Raw genomic sequence first — 15,132 nt, 5'->3', positions numbered from 1 at the left:
CCTTGTGTGATCTAACTCCTGGCTGCTTCTCTGATCGCATCCCCTACCTTCTCCCTTGCTTACTCCACTGTAGGGACACTGACCTCGAGGCTGTTCCCTTTGCCTGCGATGGCCTCTGGTAGACATCACAGGCTGTGCACCTTCACTTCCCAGTGCAAGTGCTCTGTCTCAGTGCTGCCATAGTCCTGTTGTGCCATTTTTTTTTTTTTTTTTTTTTTGCTATTGACCCTCAGGTGGGTAGCTGTTAGTTAGATACTGGTATTCCATGAAGCATATGGCACCTTTAGAACATTGTAGATTACTAGGACTCTCTAGTATATTTTGTATATTTTTTTAATTGATTTCAGAGAGGAAGGGGGAGGGAGCGAAAGATAGGAACATCAATGATGAGATAGAAACATCATTGATCAGCTGCCTCCTGCATGCCGCCCCCACTTGGGAATCCAGCCTGCAACCTGGGCATGTGCTCTGACTGGGAATCAAACTATGACCTCCTGGTTCATAGGTCGATGCTCAACCTTTGAGCCATGCCAGCCAGGCTGGACTCTCTATTATTAAAATGCACAACCATCTTTCTGTTGGGCCTCATTTTGACAAGATATACAGTTTACCCTTAAATTCTGTGTTTTTATAAAATGTTCTTCCTGTTTGGGGAGAAGATTTGCCCTTTATGCCAGTTCTCATTTTTAAATATAGGAAATGAGAGAAAAATACCATCCAGTTTACTGAAAAGAATATGTAATAATTATTATTATTTTTTTAAATATATTTTATTGATTTTTCACAGAGAGGAAGGGAGAGAGATAGAGAGTTAGAAACATCGATGAGAGGGAAACATTGATCAGCTGCCTCCTGCACATCTCCTACTGGGGATGTGCACGCAACCCAGGTACATGCCCTTGACCAGAATCGAACCCGGGACCTCTCAGTCCACAGGCCGACGCTCTGTCCACTGAGCCAAACCGGTTTCGGCTGTAATAATTATTTTTGTTAATTACTTTGCTTCAGCAGGAAGCAGTGGTCTCTAATTTAAAGAATTTCTTAAAGGTACAGTAACAGGTACTTTAAACAGAAAGAAGAAAAATGAAGTAGCTTGTTCAGAAAATATTATACAAATTTTTAAGTGACTAAGCAGACATCAGATTATCAAGATTTTATAGCAAAATCTCCATTTAAAAGTATAAAACCTAGAAAACAATTTTTTTATTTACTAAAATAAGTTTTTTTTCAGATTGCATTATCATTGTAGAAAAAGGATATATATATAGAATGTAGATACACGTACATTCACACACCTATGAAACACAGATAATCAATGTTACCTTTTTGGTGTACTTCCTTCCAATCTGTTTTCTCCAGTTTGTTTTACAAAGCTGAGATCACACTGTATATGCTATTTTACACTCTACTTTTTTTCTCTTATTATTATGGAAGCATTTCCTCATCATGTCATTAAAATTATTCATAACATTCATAAACATTTTAAATGATTTAATAGGATTCAATCATATAAATAATATAATAGAATTTTGGTTAGTCCATGATACTATGTTCAGGTTCTCTAATAAAAGGAAAATATAGTCATATAACACATTCTTCAAAATTGCAGTAAAATGTCTTCATAGATCCTGTGGCAGGAGAAAAGCTGAACAAACTGGAGGATCTGGGGAAAAAAAAAGACATGTGTGCGGGACTTGGAGGAACAGTGGGGAGCGAGGCAGGAGCTGAGGTTGGAGCTGAAGAAGTCAGATACAGGGCAGCATTGGCCATGTTAAGAAATTTTTATTCTAAGAGCAGTAGAAAGCCATTGCTGGGTTGTAAGTGGAAGTAACTTGATCCAAAGTATGTGCTTAAAAAGATCATTGCTGTGAGTGGAGAAAGGATTAGGTTGACCAAAGTACCTACAGAGACCAATTGGGAAGCAGTGCCGTGGACTAGGGGAGAGATGTTGATCTAGAGTGAAAATGTGGCGCAGAGGGAAAGTGGAACAATTAGAGATGTATTTTGGAGGTTGAATGACAGGATTTTTGATAGCTTGAAGTGAAAGTGTAGAGAGGAAGAGGAATGTGTCAGTGATGCCTCAGGTTGCTGGCAGTCATAACTGGAAAGTGGTGAAGCCATGTACCTTGACGAAGTATGAGAAAATGAGTGGAAGCTGCCTCCCAGGCTACCAAGGAAGACAGGTTAAGATTGCTGTGCTGTACATATTATAGGAGATGTGAACAGGACATTATGGGTGTCCAGGGGAGGAGTACTTAACCTAGAGATAACAGAAAATGCTTTCTGCCAAATCTGATCCGTGAGCTGTGTCTTGAAATGAATATGCCATATTTATGTTCACATAATTTTTTAAAAATGCAACATAATTGCTCTTTTAAAATCCAAGATATATTTGGATTGGCTAGTCCTATTCTGATTGAATCAGTAATTTACCTAATACAGTTGATAAAAAGCTGTCTGTTTGGTTATCTCTCTAAACCAAAAACAAAAACAAAACTGTTAGTCATATTTGGAATTGTCTCATTCATTCATTCAGAGGGGTATTCTTGAGTGGTGATTGTAAGTGAGACTTTGGAGGTATAGTGGTGAACAAGGCAGATTTGGTCATTGTTCTGGTAGACTTTACAATCTACTAGTTTACAGCCTGCCAGTGGGAAAAATGAGAAACTAAGCAGAAAATAATATATATCATTAGTAAAGTGTAATTATGATTAGTGCCATGAAGGAAAGATGCAGGGTGCTACACTCCTAGATAGTCTGTAACCTTAACTTTTCTCATGCAAGCTCTGGTATCCCATATGAAAAATACAGGCACTAATTAGTTGGGCTATAAATAAGTTTCATTAGGTAATATTTGCTAATTATTTTATTTATACTGGGCCTCTGCTATCCTTATGAATTCTGCACAACCTCTAAAAGAAGAAAATAGATGACAGATGATTCTTAATAATATTATTTCAGTATAAGATCAGGATAGATTAAAATTCTACCTTTTGTCCTAGTTGGTTTGGCTCAGTGGATAGAGTGTCGGCCTGTGAACTGAAGGGTCCCAGGTTCGATTCCGGTCAGGGGTACATGCCCGGGTTCCAGGCTTGATCTCCAGTAGGGGGTGTGTAGGAGGCAGTCACTCCATGATTCTCTCTCATCACTGATGTTTCTATCTCTTTCTCCCTCTCCCTTCCTCTCTGAAATCAATAAAAGGAATTTTTTTAAAATTCTACCTTTTTATGCTGGTGTTGGTTACCATAGTTGGGATTTTAAAAATATTTTCAGTGTGAAGAAAGACAAGTCCACATGTTCCTTGTCTGGCTGATAGGTCTGTTCCCTTGTGTCCTGGCATTCCTGTGCTGTCATCTTGGGGTTGGCAAAATTTTCCTGGAAAAGGTCAGATAGTAAATATCATCAGCTTTATGGGCCATATGGTTTCTCCTGTAACTACTCAACTCTGCCTCTGTAGCATGAAATTAGTCACAGGCAGTACATAAGTAAGTGGGCATGGCTGTCTTCCAATACAACTGTATTTACAAAACAGGTGGCAGGCTGTGTTTTGCCCTGAATTTGGATGTTGTACCAATCACAGTTTAGTTGCAGGGAACAGAATCTACTCTAGCTAGTTGGAGCAGAGGGGTATGCATACGAGGATATTACAGGATTTACAGTCTCATCAGGATAGTTGAAGAGCTAGGCCAGGGGTGGGCAAACTTTTTGACTTGAGGGCCACAATGGGTTCTTAAACTGGACCGGAGGGCCGGAACAAAAGCATGGATGGAGTGTTTGTGTGAACTAATATAAATTCAAAGTAAACATCATTACATAAAAGGGTACGGTCTTTTTTTTTTCCAATAGTTTTATTCATTTCAAATGGGCCGGATCCTGCCCGCGGGCCGTAGTTTGCCCACGGCTGAGCTAGGCTCTAGGTTGAGTTTCTAGGGACACCTCCTAGCACCGCCTAGCAGCATTGGGGCTTTTGCCACGACCAGGAAACCTGCCAAATCGGGAAGCTGCCGGCTCCTGAATCACAACTCTGCTCAAGTCTTAACCAGCTAAATAGGGGCCCCATGCTCTGTCTGCCTTCATATTTAACCCAGACATGTAAGTACATCTGATAGGCAGAACTTAAACAACATCTTGAACCCTAGCTTCAAGAGAGTCTAGGAAATACAGCTTTAAGTACTTTTGGCATAGGAATTTCGGGAAGGAACATTAAAAGGAAGTCGGAATCAATTTTGCGTAAGCAAATCTGTAGTATCTGCTACAGAATACCCCTTTGGCCCCTTCACATCCATACTGAAACTTCCGGACAACAACATCTCTCTCAAGACAATGCAGCTAGCCCTCACACAAACAGACGTGCACTCGCCTTCTCCTGCCAGCCGCCAGGTCACCACGTTGTGCGCAGTGGTCCTCGGGAGCACACTCAGGAGCTAAGGCTTCTCTCTGCTTTCCTCAGGAAAGGGGAAGTTGAAGAGAGGCAGAACTGCCCAACGACCAAGAAGATAGCTCAGCTCTAAGAAGCTCCCACTCCTATTTTTCATCCTCTTTCTCTCGCCTAGCAAATTCCTTCAGTTCCTAGGCATTCCAAGTATCACTTTTCTTAATGAAATCTCTGGACCCTACGTTCATTTGTAACTATTGGTCTCTCCTTTCCTTCTTGAAGTATCCCCCCCGCCTCCTTGAGCCCTCACTTCCTGGACTCTTAAGCACACTGCAGTCTGGTGTGGTGGCTCCCATCGTTCCATCATTGCTCCCCCCAACCTCCAGGTGCTAAAAGCAGTGGACACCAATCACTGCTCAGAACGCTCTCCTCCCTCAGTTCCAGGTACTGATCTGTGTCTGATTTTCCTGCTGCTCCAGGGCCCCTCCTCCCTCTCCTTTGTGGGCCCCTCCTCCTCTGGATGCCCATCTGGCCTTGGTTCTGTCTCTGTTCTCTCACCTTACTTTCTGCCTGGGCTCAATTCCTCACAGAACTGAAGTAGTGCCAAACTTTTATCCCTCATGAAGATGTTCTCCTATTTGTGCATCGAACCTATCTGTGTATGTGCCTACTGGACAGCTCTTCTTCTAGGTTATGGGGACCCCAAGCTCCCTAGATCCCAAGCTGGATTAATTGTTCACACCCGCCTCCACCCCCATTCATCTAGGCAAATGGCAGTACCACCAAATTACAGCAGGCACAGGTTTGGAAGGCATACCTGATTCTGCTTTCTGCCACCCACCCGCCTTTGTTACCTACTATAGGTCTTGTCTCCATGATCACTTCTTAGGGCAGGACTCTGCTTTCTCACCCAGGTTATTGTTGCACCAGCCTCCCAACTGACTGTTCTGCCTGTCTAAGGCCGTACAGCAGGGGTCCTCAAACTATGGCCCGCAGGCCACATGCAAATACAAATACTGTATTTGTTCCCGTTTTGTTTTTTTACTTCAAAATAAGATATGTGCAGTGTGCATGGGAATTTGTTCATAGTTTTTTTAAAAACTATAGTCCGGCCCTCCAACGGTCTGAGGGACAGTGAACTGGCCCCCTGCTTAAAAAGTTTGAGGACCCCTGCCTTACAGGCTTCTAGCCTCGTCTCCTTACTGCAACTATTTTAACCTGCCTAAACACCCCAACTGAACACCTACCAGGGGCTCCCTTTCTGCCAGCATGATCAGATTGGAAGTCCTGAACAGAGTAGGCCCCTATGCTCTCAATCCTATTTATCTCTCCATTCTAATCTCTCATCACTACCTTCTGCCCACCCTCATATACGTGGACTCGAGCCACATAAACACCTAGTGCAAAATGATCCTAACAAAATTTGCCCTCTGGTGCCTGTGTTTTTGCAAATGCTGGTCCCGCTGCGTGGAAAATGTCCACCTCTCTCTCTGCCGTGCTAACGCCCGTGTTCCCCACTGCAGGTGTCCTTCCCGAGTGCTTGCGTAGCACCTGCTCTCCTGAATGATGCCCCAGTGCAGTCGTCTACTTATCCTGGCTTCACAGCCCCAAAGTCCAGCAGGTTTTGGTACAGAGTAAGTTTTCAACAACACTTACTTATTAATAACATGAAAATGTATTAACTGACAAGAACCCATTGGTTTTGCATGTATTCGCCACAAGATGGAGCTGTTTAGATAGGACAGAAAACTAAAAGGCTGGAGGTTTCAAGGCTAGTCCTTGATCAGTGATGGCGAACCTCTGATACGCGTGTCAGGGGTGACACGTGAACTCATTTTTTTGGTTGATTTTTCTTTGTTAAATGGCATTTAAATTTATAAAATAAATATCAAAAATATAAGTCTTTGTTTTACTATGGTTGCAAATATCAAAAAATTTCTATATGTGACACGGCACCAGAGTTAAGTTAGGGTTTTTCAAAATGCTGGCACGCCGAGCTCAAAAGGTTCGCCATCACTGTCCTGGGTGCATTACTTTTAAATGTGTTAAATTTCAGAGGCTGTGATTTAAACACAAAAACTTTTTTTGTGGTAAATACATGGACAGATTTAAAAATTGTATATATGCTTGTATTTTATCAAATTATTAATGATTTTTATTTTATTTATTGTTTGGGAGCCTCTCTTCCCAAGTGGTCATAATGTTTTTAAAATGCAAACATTAACTCTTAATTTTAGGGCAACAAACTTTTAAAGAAGGTGGTATTAGGGTTCTCCAAAGAAACATGACTAGTACTAGGTTAGAGGAGGGAGAGAGGGGAGAGACGGAGGGAGGAAGGGAGATTTATATTAGGAATTGGCTCACATGATTGTGGGGACTGGCAAAATCCACTTCCTTTTTCTCACTCCCTTAATAATTTCATATAATCTTTAGGTTTTAAATGCCAAATACCCACCTCCTGGCTAGACCTCTCCCCCAAACCCAGACTATATGCTGTTACTCGGCATCATTAGCAAATCTTGTCATACATTATGCTGTACATATCATATCGAGTTACACCAGGAGGTACATAATGTCTAGTTGTCATCAGTAAGATTGATCATTTGGATTAGGGTGATGAATTTGTTATATCTTTGAATGTTTTTGTTATGATCATTGGGTTTTCTGTTTCAGATGCATTGGTTTTGATTTTATTGGTTGTCTTTTAAGAGAAATCTCCAGCCCTGGCTGGTTTGGCTTAGTGGATAGAGCGTCAGCCTGTGGACTGAAGGGTTCCAGGTTCAATTCCAGTCAAGGGCATGTGCCTTGGTTGCAGGCACATCCCCAGAAGTGTGCAGGAGGCAGCTGATCAATGTTTCTCTCTCATTGATGTTTCTAACTCTCCTTCCCTGTCCCATCCTCTCTGTAAAAAATCAATAAAATGTATTTTTTAAAAAAGAAATCTCCATAGCTATATCTTTTTTTCAAATTGCTTTATTGGGGTGGAGGGTGTCTTTTTTTTTCCTTTCCATATTCTGTGATTTTTTTTTTTCAAGTCTTCCCCCCATGTTTAGCTGATATGGTTTTGATTTCATATTTACTTCACTCTTTGCTGTTTCTGTTTTTTTCCTAATAGTGTTAGGTCCTTGATTTGTCTATAGCGTCCCTTTCCATCTAATTCTGTTAATCTCATTTTTAATATTTTTGTTTTTTGAATTACATATTCTCTTTTGTGTCTCCTAGAGCAGTATTACTCAAAGTGCTTGTCTGTAATGTAAGAAGCATGCATCCAAGTAAACCATGCTGCTTTCTTCATTGAGAATGTCTTACTATGAAAAATAAGTCTGCAGAATTAAACAGCATATTTAACTGATGTAGTTGATGGACACTCTGGCACAATCTCCTTATCGTGACGTAGACTGGCACCAAAAAGTTCAGAGGCTGGCAACTTGTCCATGCACTACACTTTGAGTTGCACTGTCCCAGAGCATAAGCATTTGTTGTGTAAATTTTTCTTTAGCTTGTTACGTATGTAATAACAGTAATAGCTGCTAAAATTTTGGGGGCATTGTTCTAAGCCATTTTGATCTTCATAGGTACTATAATTATATACTAAGACCCCTAAATGTAGGTACTATAATTATTACCATTATATACATGGTGAAGTCAAAGCACAAAGATATTTGGTAACTTGCACAAGGTTTCCCAGTTTTTTTTTTTATAGCAGAGCTGGGATTTACATTCAGACAGTCTGATTCCAGAGCCTTAAGGAAAATGGAATTTTTTATTTGTCTTTTGCATGCTATGGTTCTTCTTTATATTCTTTTTTATTTCCTGTAATATTTTTGCATATTTGGCAAGCTGTTCTTTCTATCTTACTCCTGTTTAATATGGGGTCCTATCGGAACCTCTTTAGCCTAGATATAAAGTGGGTACATTGTGGACCTTCATTCCCTCTTATCTCAGACCTGTTCTGATCTTTCCTTCAGAACCTCAGTTTCGGCTTCATTCGGACGGGTTATATTTTTCCACATTTCGCTTGCCTAAGGGGATGTGATTAGCTCTGTTGGGCTGTGGTCAGTATTAATTGGTGGCTTCCATGGCCTTAGGTCTTTGCTGGAGCAAGGGAGGGGAGATGGGGGTGTCATTTTATCAAGTTAAAAGCAAACAAACAAAAAAGGTTCAATCTCATAGAGAGCAATTTGGCCAAATCTATCGTTATCACAAGGCCATTTGTTATTTGATATATAAATCCCATTTGGTAGAATTCTGCTACAGATGAACTTGCACACATATGAAATGACTTTTGCCCAAAGTTATTCATTAAAGCATTGTTCATAATAGTAGTAGACTGGAAACAACTCACACATGCAGGAACAGGGGACAGTTATAGTACATCCACATGCTAGAAGATTGTGTCATTGTAAGTAAGAGTGAGGAAGCTCTCTATGTGCTGATATGGAAAGGAGAGCTTTAAAGGGAGCTTCCCGAGATTCTTTTTCACTCTTCCTCCTTTCCCTTCAGCATTCCCAGCCTTCCTTCTGATCTAGTGAGGCCCTTTATCAGCGGAGTTCATGGCTCAGAGTGAGCACGCTCAGGTTCTCTCCCGTCTTCCAGCCTTGCGAACCCCAGTGGTGAATCTGGACCATCTGCCTGGCTGTGCATCATTGATGGTAGGAAAGGCAGGTCTCAGCACACAGCTTTCCACTTCTTTCCCCCTGGCCATCTCCTTACTCTCTCCCTTCAAATTAGAAGGTCACAGTGAAGCTTTTCAGACACTGTCATTCACTTTTTTCTGCTTACGGGTGGGTGGGAGTGTTTGAAAGTTGAATAGCACACAGAGGTTTCTGGAGTGTTTTGCTCTTTTTGCTGACTGGTATTTAAGAAAACTAAGGCATAAAGTTGTAATTTGAAAAAAATTTTTTTAGTTTAAAAGACTTTGTGATCTGGCTTGACACAGCATTTTACCTTAGAAGTTTTCGACATTTTTATGAATATCGTTTATTACTTAAGTGCACTTACCTGCAGCAGCTAGTGATCAAGACAATGATAGTAAGATGCTTTAGCAAACCTACTCAATGAAGAAGTGAAGATCATTTTAATTGGCACAGTAAATCGATGTCTCTGAATGGCTTAACAGTTATTTTATTAGGCAGGGGAAGCTTCTTTCTGCAACTTTGCATGGTACAACCTGTTTTCATAATGCAGTAACAAAGCCGGTAGTTAATCCTAACCAGTGAAGAGAGTTCAGATTCATTTGATTTTAATTACTCGGAATGTACATATGTATGTATGTAGCAGTTTAGAATTATTATGCCTAGAATATCTCTTGGTAGTTGGCATAATATACTATGGAGTGAGAACCTGAAGTACAGATATAATAAATGACAGACGAGCTGGCAGTGCCTTCACTGTTCAGGGGCAGCAGCAAACCCTTTCATGCTTTATATATATGAGAAAGAAGTTCTAGGTGTTTTTTCCTTATCTTTTCTTCCCATAACAATTTTTCACCATTTTGGTTTCTTCTAAACCTGAATTATTTTGGTATATGAAGCTGTGTTTTTTGTGTCATTATCAATGTAATTCTGATTTCTTCCTGAACTATGGTCTTTGCCCATGAACAATAAACAAAAATGCTCTGGAAAATAAACAGAATGGGCACATATTTGAAAATATGGAGCCTATAGTTATGTATTCTGAACTTTCTGTCTTTTGATAAAAGAATCCCCCTTGTCACTGCCTATTTTGGAGTTACATTACCAACATTACCAACATTATCTGAACATTTATTTAAATTAGATTCACATGGAATACTTTTTTTAATGTCTGATTTAATTCTTCCACTCTGAAATTAGAATCCTGTATAATAAAAGCCCAGTGACCAAACAGCAGAACGACCGGTCAACCAGTGACTATGATGTGCACTGATCACCAGGGGGCAGACACTCAATGCAGTGGGAGCGCCGCTGGGCTGACTGGGATGAACGGCACTCCCACAGTGGGCGGATCCCTGCAGGCCATGCCCCCCACCAGTACACGAATCCCATGCATCGGGCCTCTAGTATTTAAAATAAAAGAATGAATTTAGACAGTAATGATTCTTTGTTGATTTCATTGGAGAAAAATCACAAGTGTTTGTTTCTAGATTTCACTTCCAAACTGAGATTTTTCCTTATGTAAATAAATACTTTTATTCAGTTTTCCCACAATTAGCTGGAAAAAAGTATTCCTTACTTTTTACAACCCTTACTATAATTTCTCCAACAGCCCCACTATAGCCATAATGGCTGATCTTAGACAAACAAAAAAGCTCCGAACCAGTGAGATTTGACATTTTTCATCTTTTTGTGCTGAGTCAGTAGAGCTGCCTGTGGCCAACTTCAGAATATTTGTATTATGTTTTGTATTTGATGCAGATATAAATTTTGTACTTAATATTTGAATATTCTATTTCTTTAAATGTTCATGTTTCCAGTATATACAATAATTTGATAATAGAGAAGTTGGATTTTAACTGCAGATGGATAGAGTGGTATGATACCTCCACTATAATACCAAAGTAATTCATTTTTTTAAAATTAAATCTTTATTGTTCATATTATTACAGTTGTTACTCTTTTTCCCCCCCCATAGTTCCCCTCCACCAGGTTCCCCTCCCACCCTCCGCCCTCACCCCCCACTCCACTGTCCTCATCCATAGGTGCACGATTTTTGTCCAGTCTCTTCCCGCATCCCCCACACCCCTTTCCCCCCCAAGAATAGTCAGTCCACTCCCTTTCTATGCCCCTGATTCTATTATAATCACCAGTTTATTCTGTTCATCAGATTATTTATTCACTTGATTTTTAGATTCACTTGTTGATAGGTGTGTATTTGTTGTTCATAATTTGTATCTTTACCTTTTTCTTCTTCTTCCTCTTCTTAAAAGATACCTTTCAGCATTTCATATAATACTAGTTTGGTGGTGATGAACTCCTTTAGCTTTTCCTTATCTGTGAAGCTCTTTATCTGACCTTCATTTCTGAATGATAGCTTTGCTGGATAAAGTAATCTCAGTTGTAGGTTCTTGCTATTCATCACTTTGAATATTTCTTGCCACTCCCTTCTGGCCTGCAAAGTTTCTGTTGAGAAATCAGCTGACAATCTTATGGGTACTCCCTTGTAGGTAACTAACTGTTTTTCTCTTGCTGTTTTTAAGATTCTCTCTTCATCTTTTGCTCTTGGCATTTTAATTATGATGTGTCTTGGTGTGGTCCTCTTTGGATTCCTTTTGTTTGGGGTTCTCTGCACTTCCTGGATTTGTAAGTCTATTTATTTCACCAGGTTCGGGAAGTTTACTGTCATTATTTCTTCAAATAGGTTTTCAATATCTTGCTCTCTCTCTTCTTCTGGCACCCTTATAATTCGGGTATTGGTATGCTTGAAGCTGTCCCAGAGGCTCCTTACACTATCTTCGTATTTTTGGATTCTTTTTTCATTTTGCTTTTCCGGTTGGGTGTTTTTTGCTTCTTTGTATTTCAAATCTCTGACTTGATTCTTGCGATCCTCTAGTCTGCTGTTGGAACTCTGCATAATATCCTTTATTTCAGTCAGTGTATGCTTAATTTCTAGTTGGTCCTTTTTCATAACCTCGAGGGTCTCACTAGATTTCTTGAGGGTCTCACTACATTTATCGGCGGTCTCACCAGACTTTTTGAGGGTCTTACTAAATTTATTGGCAGTTTCTAGAAAGTTCTTGAAAAACCTTAAAAGTGTGGTTTTGAACTCTATATCCAGTAGTTTGCTTTCCTCAATTTCTGTCATTTGTGTCCTGTTTCTTTGTCCCTGCATTTTTTATGCTTCCCTGTGTTGGTAGAGTGGATTTCTGTGCTAGGTGTCCTATAGGGCCCAGTGGCTCAGCCTCCCTAATTACCTGAGGTGGACACTCTTGGTGCACCCCCTTGTGGTCTTTGTGCACAGTCTTGTTGTAGTTAAGCCTAGATTGTTGTAGGTATCACTGGGAAGAATTGACCTCCAGGCCAATTGGCTGTGAGAATCAGCTGTGTCTGCAGTGGGAGAACTTCTGTGCTGGAGACACCCCTCTGGGGCAAGACTTGCTTCAGTGGGGCTTTGGTGCTCACTGAGTCTGCCCCCTGAATGTGTCCTTTATGGATCCGAGGAGCTGCAATCTGGATGGTCCCACTCTGACCATCGGGCACACTGGCTCCTGGATCTCTAAGGGGGTGCTAATCTAGCCTCTGCCTGAGGCTACCCAGCAGGAGTTCAGCCATGAAGCAATGCAAGTTGCTGTGGGGCCTTGGGCCAGCTGCAGTTTGTTAGGTAATTTTCAGATTGCCAAGGGCCAGGCCTTTCATATGCAAAAGCCAGCGCACAGCTTGGGCGGGGCGGGGGTCCCAGGGGATCAACAGTGCGGAGCAAGCAGCTATGGCTGCCCTCAGAGGCCCCGCTTCTCAGTGTCCCGGCATTCGCTGCAAGCACCTCTGAGAGAAAGCTGCCCTCGAGTTCCAACCGATGCCAGACAGTCCAGTTTCTCCCATATGAGTCTGGGTCCCCAGAGACTCACTGGAACTGGAGCTCAGAGCTTGAGACTCCCTACTGATTGAAAAAGACAACCGTGTCCTCAGCCGCCAGCCCTCTGCGCGTGTGCCTCCGTACTTCTGTACTTTACTTCCGCACCGGACCTCCTCTGAGTCTCGGTATGCTTTTCTCTTTCCTTTTAGTTGTAGAATTTCTACTCAGCCAGCCTTCCTGTGGTTCTGGATGATGTCCGTTCCGTCTTTTAGTTGTATTCTTGAAGTGGTTGTGCTAAGCAGCAATCTCCGGTGTTTACTTATGCCGCCATCTTGGTTTCCTCCCAAAGTAATTCATTTTAATTTGGAGGTTTATAGTGCTAATAGAATGTCATTTAAAACTTCCAAATGTCTCCTATTATATTTGCCTGGACACTCGGTTTAACTTATCTTTGGCTACCTGTAGTAGCCCTTGTGAAGCTCACAAAAGACAGTTGATTTTGTTTCCCAATGATCTGTGTGGCATTTCTTCCTTAGGACCTATATATATATATTGTCATCTTTTTGAGCTTTTGATGTTGAATGCAAGTTTCTATTTTTAATGTTTTGATTAAATTTACAATGTTCTTCTCTTTGTTATTTCTTCTTTTAGAATGAAAAGAAATGCTGAGAAATAAAACTTTTCTAACTTGAATATTTATCATGGGTATCAGGAAGTCTAAAATAGATCCCTGCTCTCTTTCTCTCTCTTTGGGAAAAAGCCACAGTATGGCTACAAGTCAGAGACATCATGAGTCGAATTCCAAGAAATCTGACATCTCCCTGCATGATGTTGCTGATCACAGCTGCACAACAGAGATGCCAACAGGAGAGCTGGCGGGAGCTGCGGGCGTGGATGGGATGTCTGAAGAGGAAGCAGAAGAAGAGGTGTTCTTCAAATTTGTGATATTGCACGCAGAGGATGACACAGACGAAGCTCTCAGAGTCCAGGATCTGCTCCAAAATGACTTTGGCATCAAACCTGGAATCATCTTTGCTGAGATGCCATGTGGCAGACAGCATTTACAGAATTTAGATGATGCTGTAAATGGGTCTGCATGGACCATCTTATTGTTGACTGAAAACTTTTTAAGAGATACCTGGTGTAGGTTCCAGTTCTATACGTCCCTAATGAACTCTGTGAACAGGCAGCACAAATACAACTCTGTTATACCCATGCGGCCCCTGAACAATCCCCTGACCCGGGAAAGGACTCCCTTTGCTCTGCGAACCATCAATGCCCTGGAGGAAGAAAGTCGTGGCTTTCGTACACAAGTGGAAAGAATTTTTCAGGAGTCTGTGTATAAGATACAGCAAACTATATGGAAAGAGACAAGAAAAATGGCACAAAGGGAATTTATTGCCTGAGGTGGACCACAGAACATGTGGCTGGCTCTCGACTTATAAAACAAATGATTTATCTTCGCTTGAGAAAGTAAATCCAGGAAAAGTTTAAATAAAAGAGATCCTATTCTTATAGGAACCTAGAGAGCACAAGGGAGATAAATTTCTGCCAGACAATCAAAGAACTGTGGTACTTTTGAATTTTCAGTAAACTCGAGAAAGTTTCAAGAACTTTGCTGTCACAGTTTTCCTAATTCATGAATATGACAAAGGATAGCCTCAATTCACAGATCTTGTGTTGAATCTTGAACAAAATCTTGCATGATAGACATTTAAAAATATAACACTTTCGTCCTGGCCTACGTGGCTCAGTTGGTGGGAGTGTCGTCTGATACACTGTAAGGTTGCAGGTTTGATTCCTGGTCAGGGCATATACCCAGGTTGCGTGTTTGATCCCCAGTTGGGGTGCAACAGGAGGCAACTGATTGATGTTTCTCTCTCACGTCAATGCTTCTCTTTCTCCCTCCCCCTTTCTCCCTCTCCCTCCCTCCCTCCGTCCCCCCCTTCCTTTGTCTCTGAAATCAATAAGAACATATATCCTCAAGTGAGGATTAAAAAATAATAGTAAATATATTCTCAAAGGAAACACATAAGAATGGCCCCAAGAGATCTGACCACTCTCCCTCTTGGGACACCTCATGAATGTTGTGATAAAGCATCCCCCATATTGTCACCCAGAAATCTGGTTAGCCAGAATAAAACATATGGAATGATGAGTGCTGATGAACATGAAATCAGAAATAGATGTGAGAATGGTGGGGCTTTTCAAAATAATCCAGTTAAATGTGTATTTCTTTTTGCTGAAATGTACATACTTGGAAGCAA

At 41.0% G+C, this 15,132-nt stretch overlaps 1 protein-coding gene across 2 annotated transcripts in view; it reads left to right on the top strand.

Annotated features, from left to right (window-relative positions):
* The window catches only part of LOC118655803 (TIR domain-containing adapter molecule 2-like), a 49,208-nt gene extending 34,602 nt beyond the window's left edge, over nt 1–14,606 (top strand). Inside the window, exons 1-2 of one of the 2 annotated variants that reach the window (XM_036308184.1) lie at nt 5,896–6,009; nt 13,517–14,606. In XM_036308184.1, the coding sequence (XP_036164077.1) occupies nt 13,567–14,271 (705 nt within the window). In that variant the 5' untranslated portion in view covers nt 5,896–6,009; nt 13,517–13,566 and the 3' untranslated portion in view covers nt 14,272–14,606. Of the gene's footprint in view, nt 1–5,895; nt 6,010–13,516 lie in introns of those variants that run through there. The other variant, XM_036308185.1, reaches the window with a different exon arrangement.
* Nucleotides 14,607–15,132: the final 526 nt, after the last annotated feature.

The sequence above is a fragment of the Myotis myotis genome, unplaced genomic scaffold, assembly GCF_014108235.1.
Source record: "Myotis myotis isolate mMyoMyo1 unplaced genomic scaffold, mMyoMyo1.p scaffold_m19_p_5, whole genome shotgun sequence".
In the NCBI taxonomy this organism is placed as follows: domain Eukaryota; kingdom Metazoa; phylum Chordata; class Mammalia; order Chiroptera; family Vespertilionidae; genus Myotis; species Myotis myotis.
The sequence above is the reverse complement of the archived record's forward strand: the minus strand, read 5'-3'. Positions and strand labels throughout refer to the sequence as shown.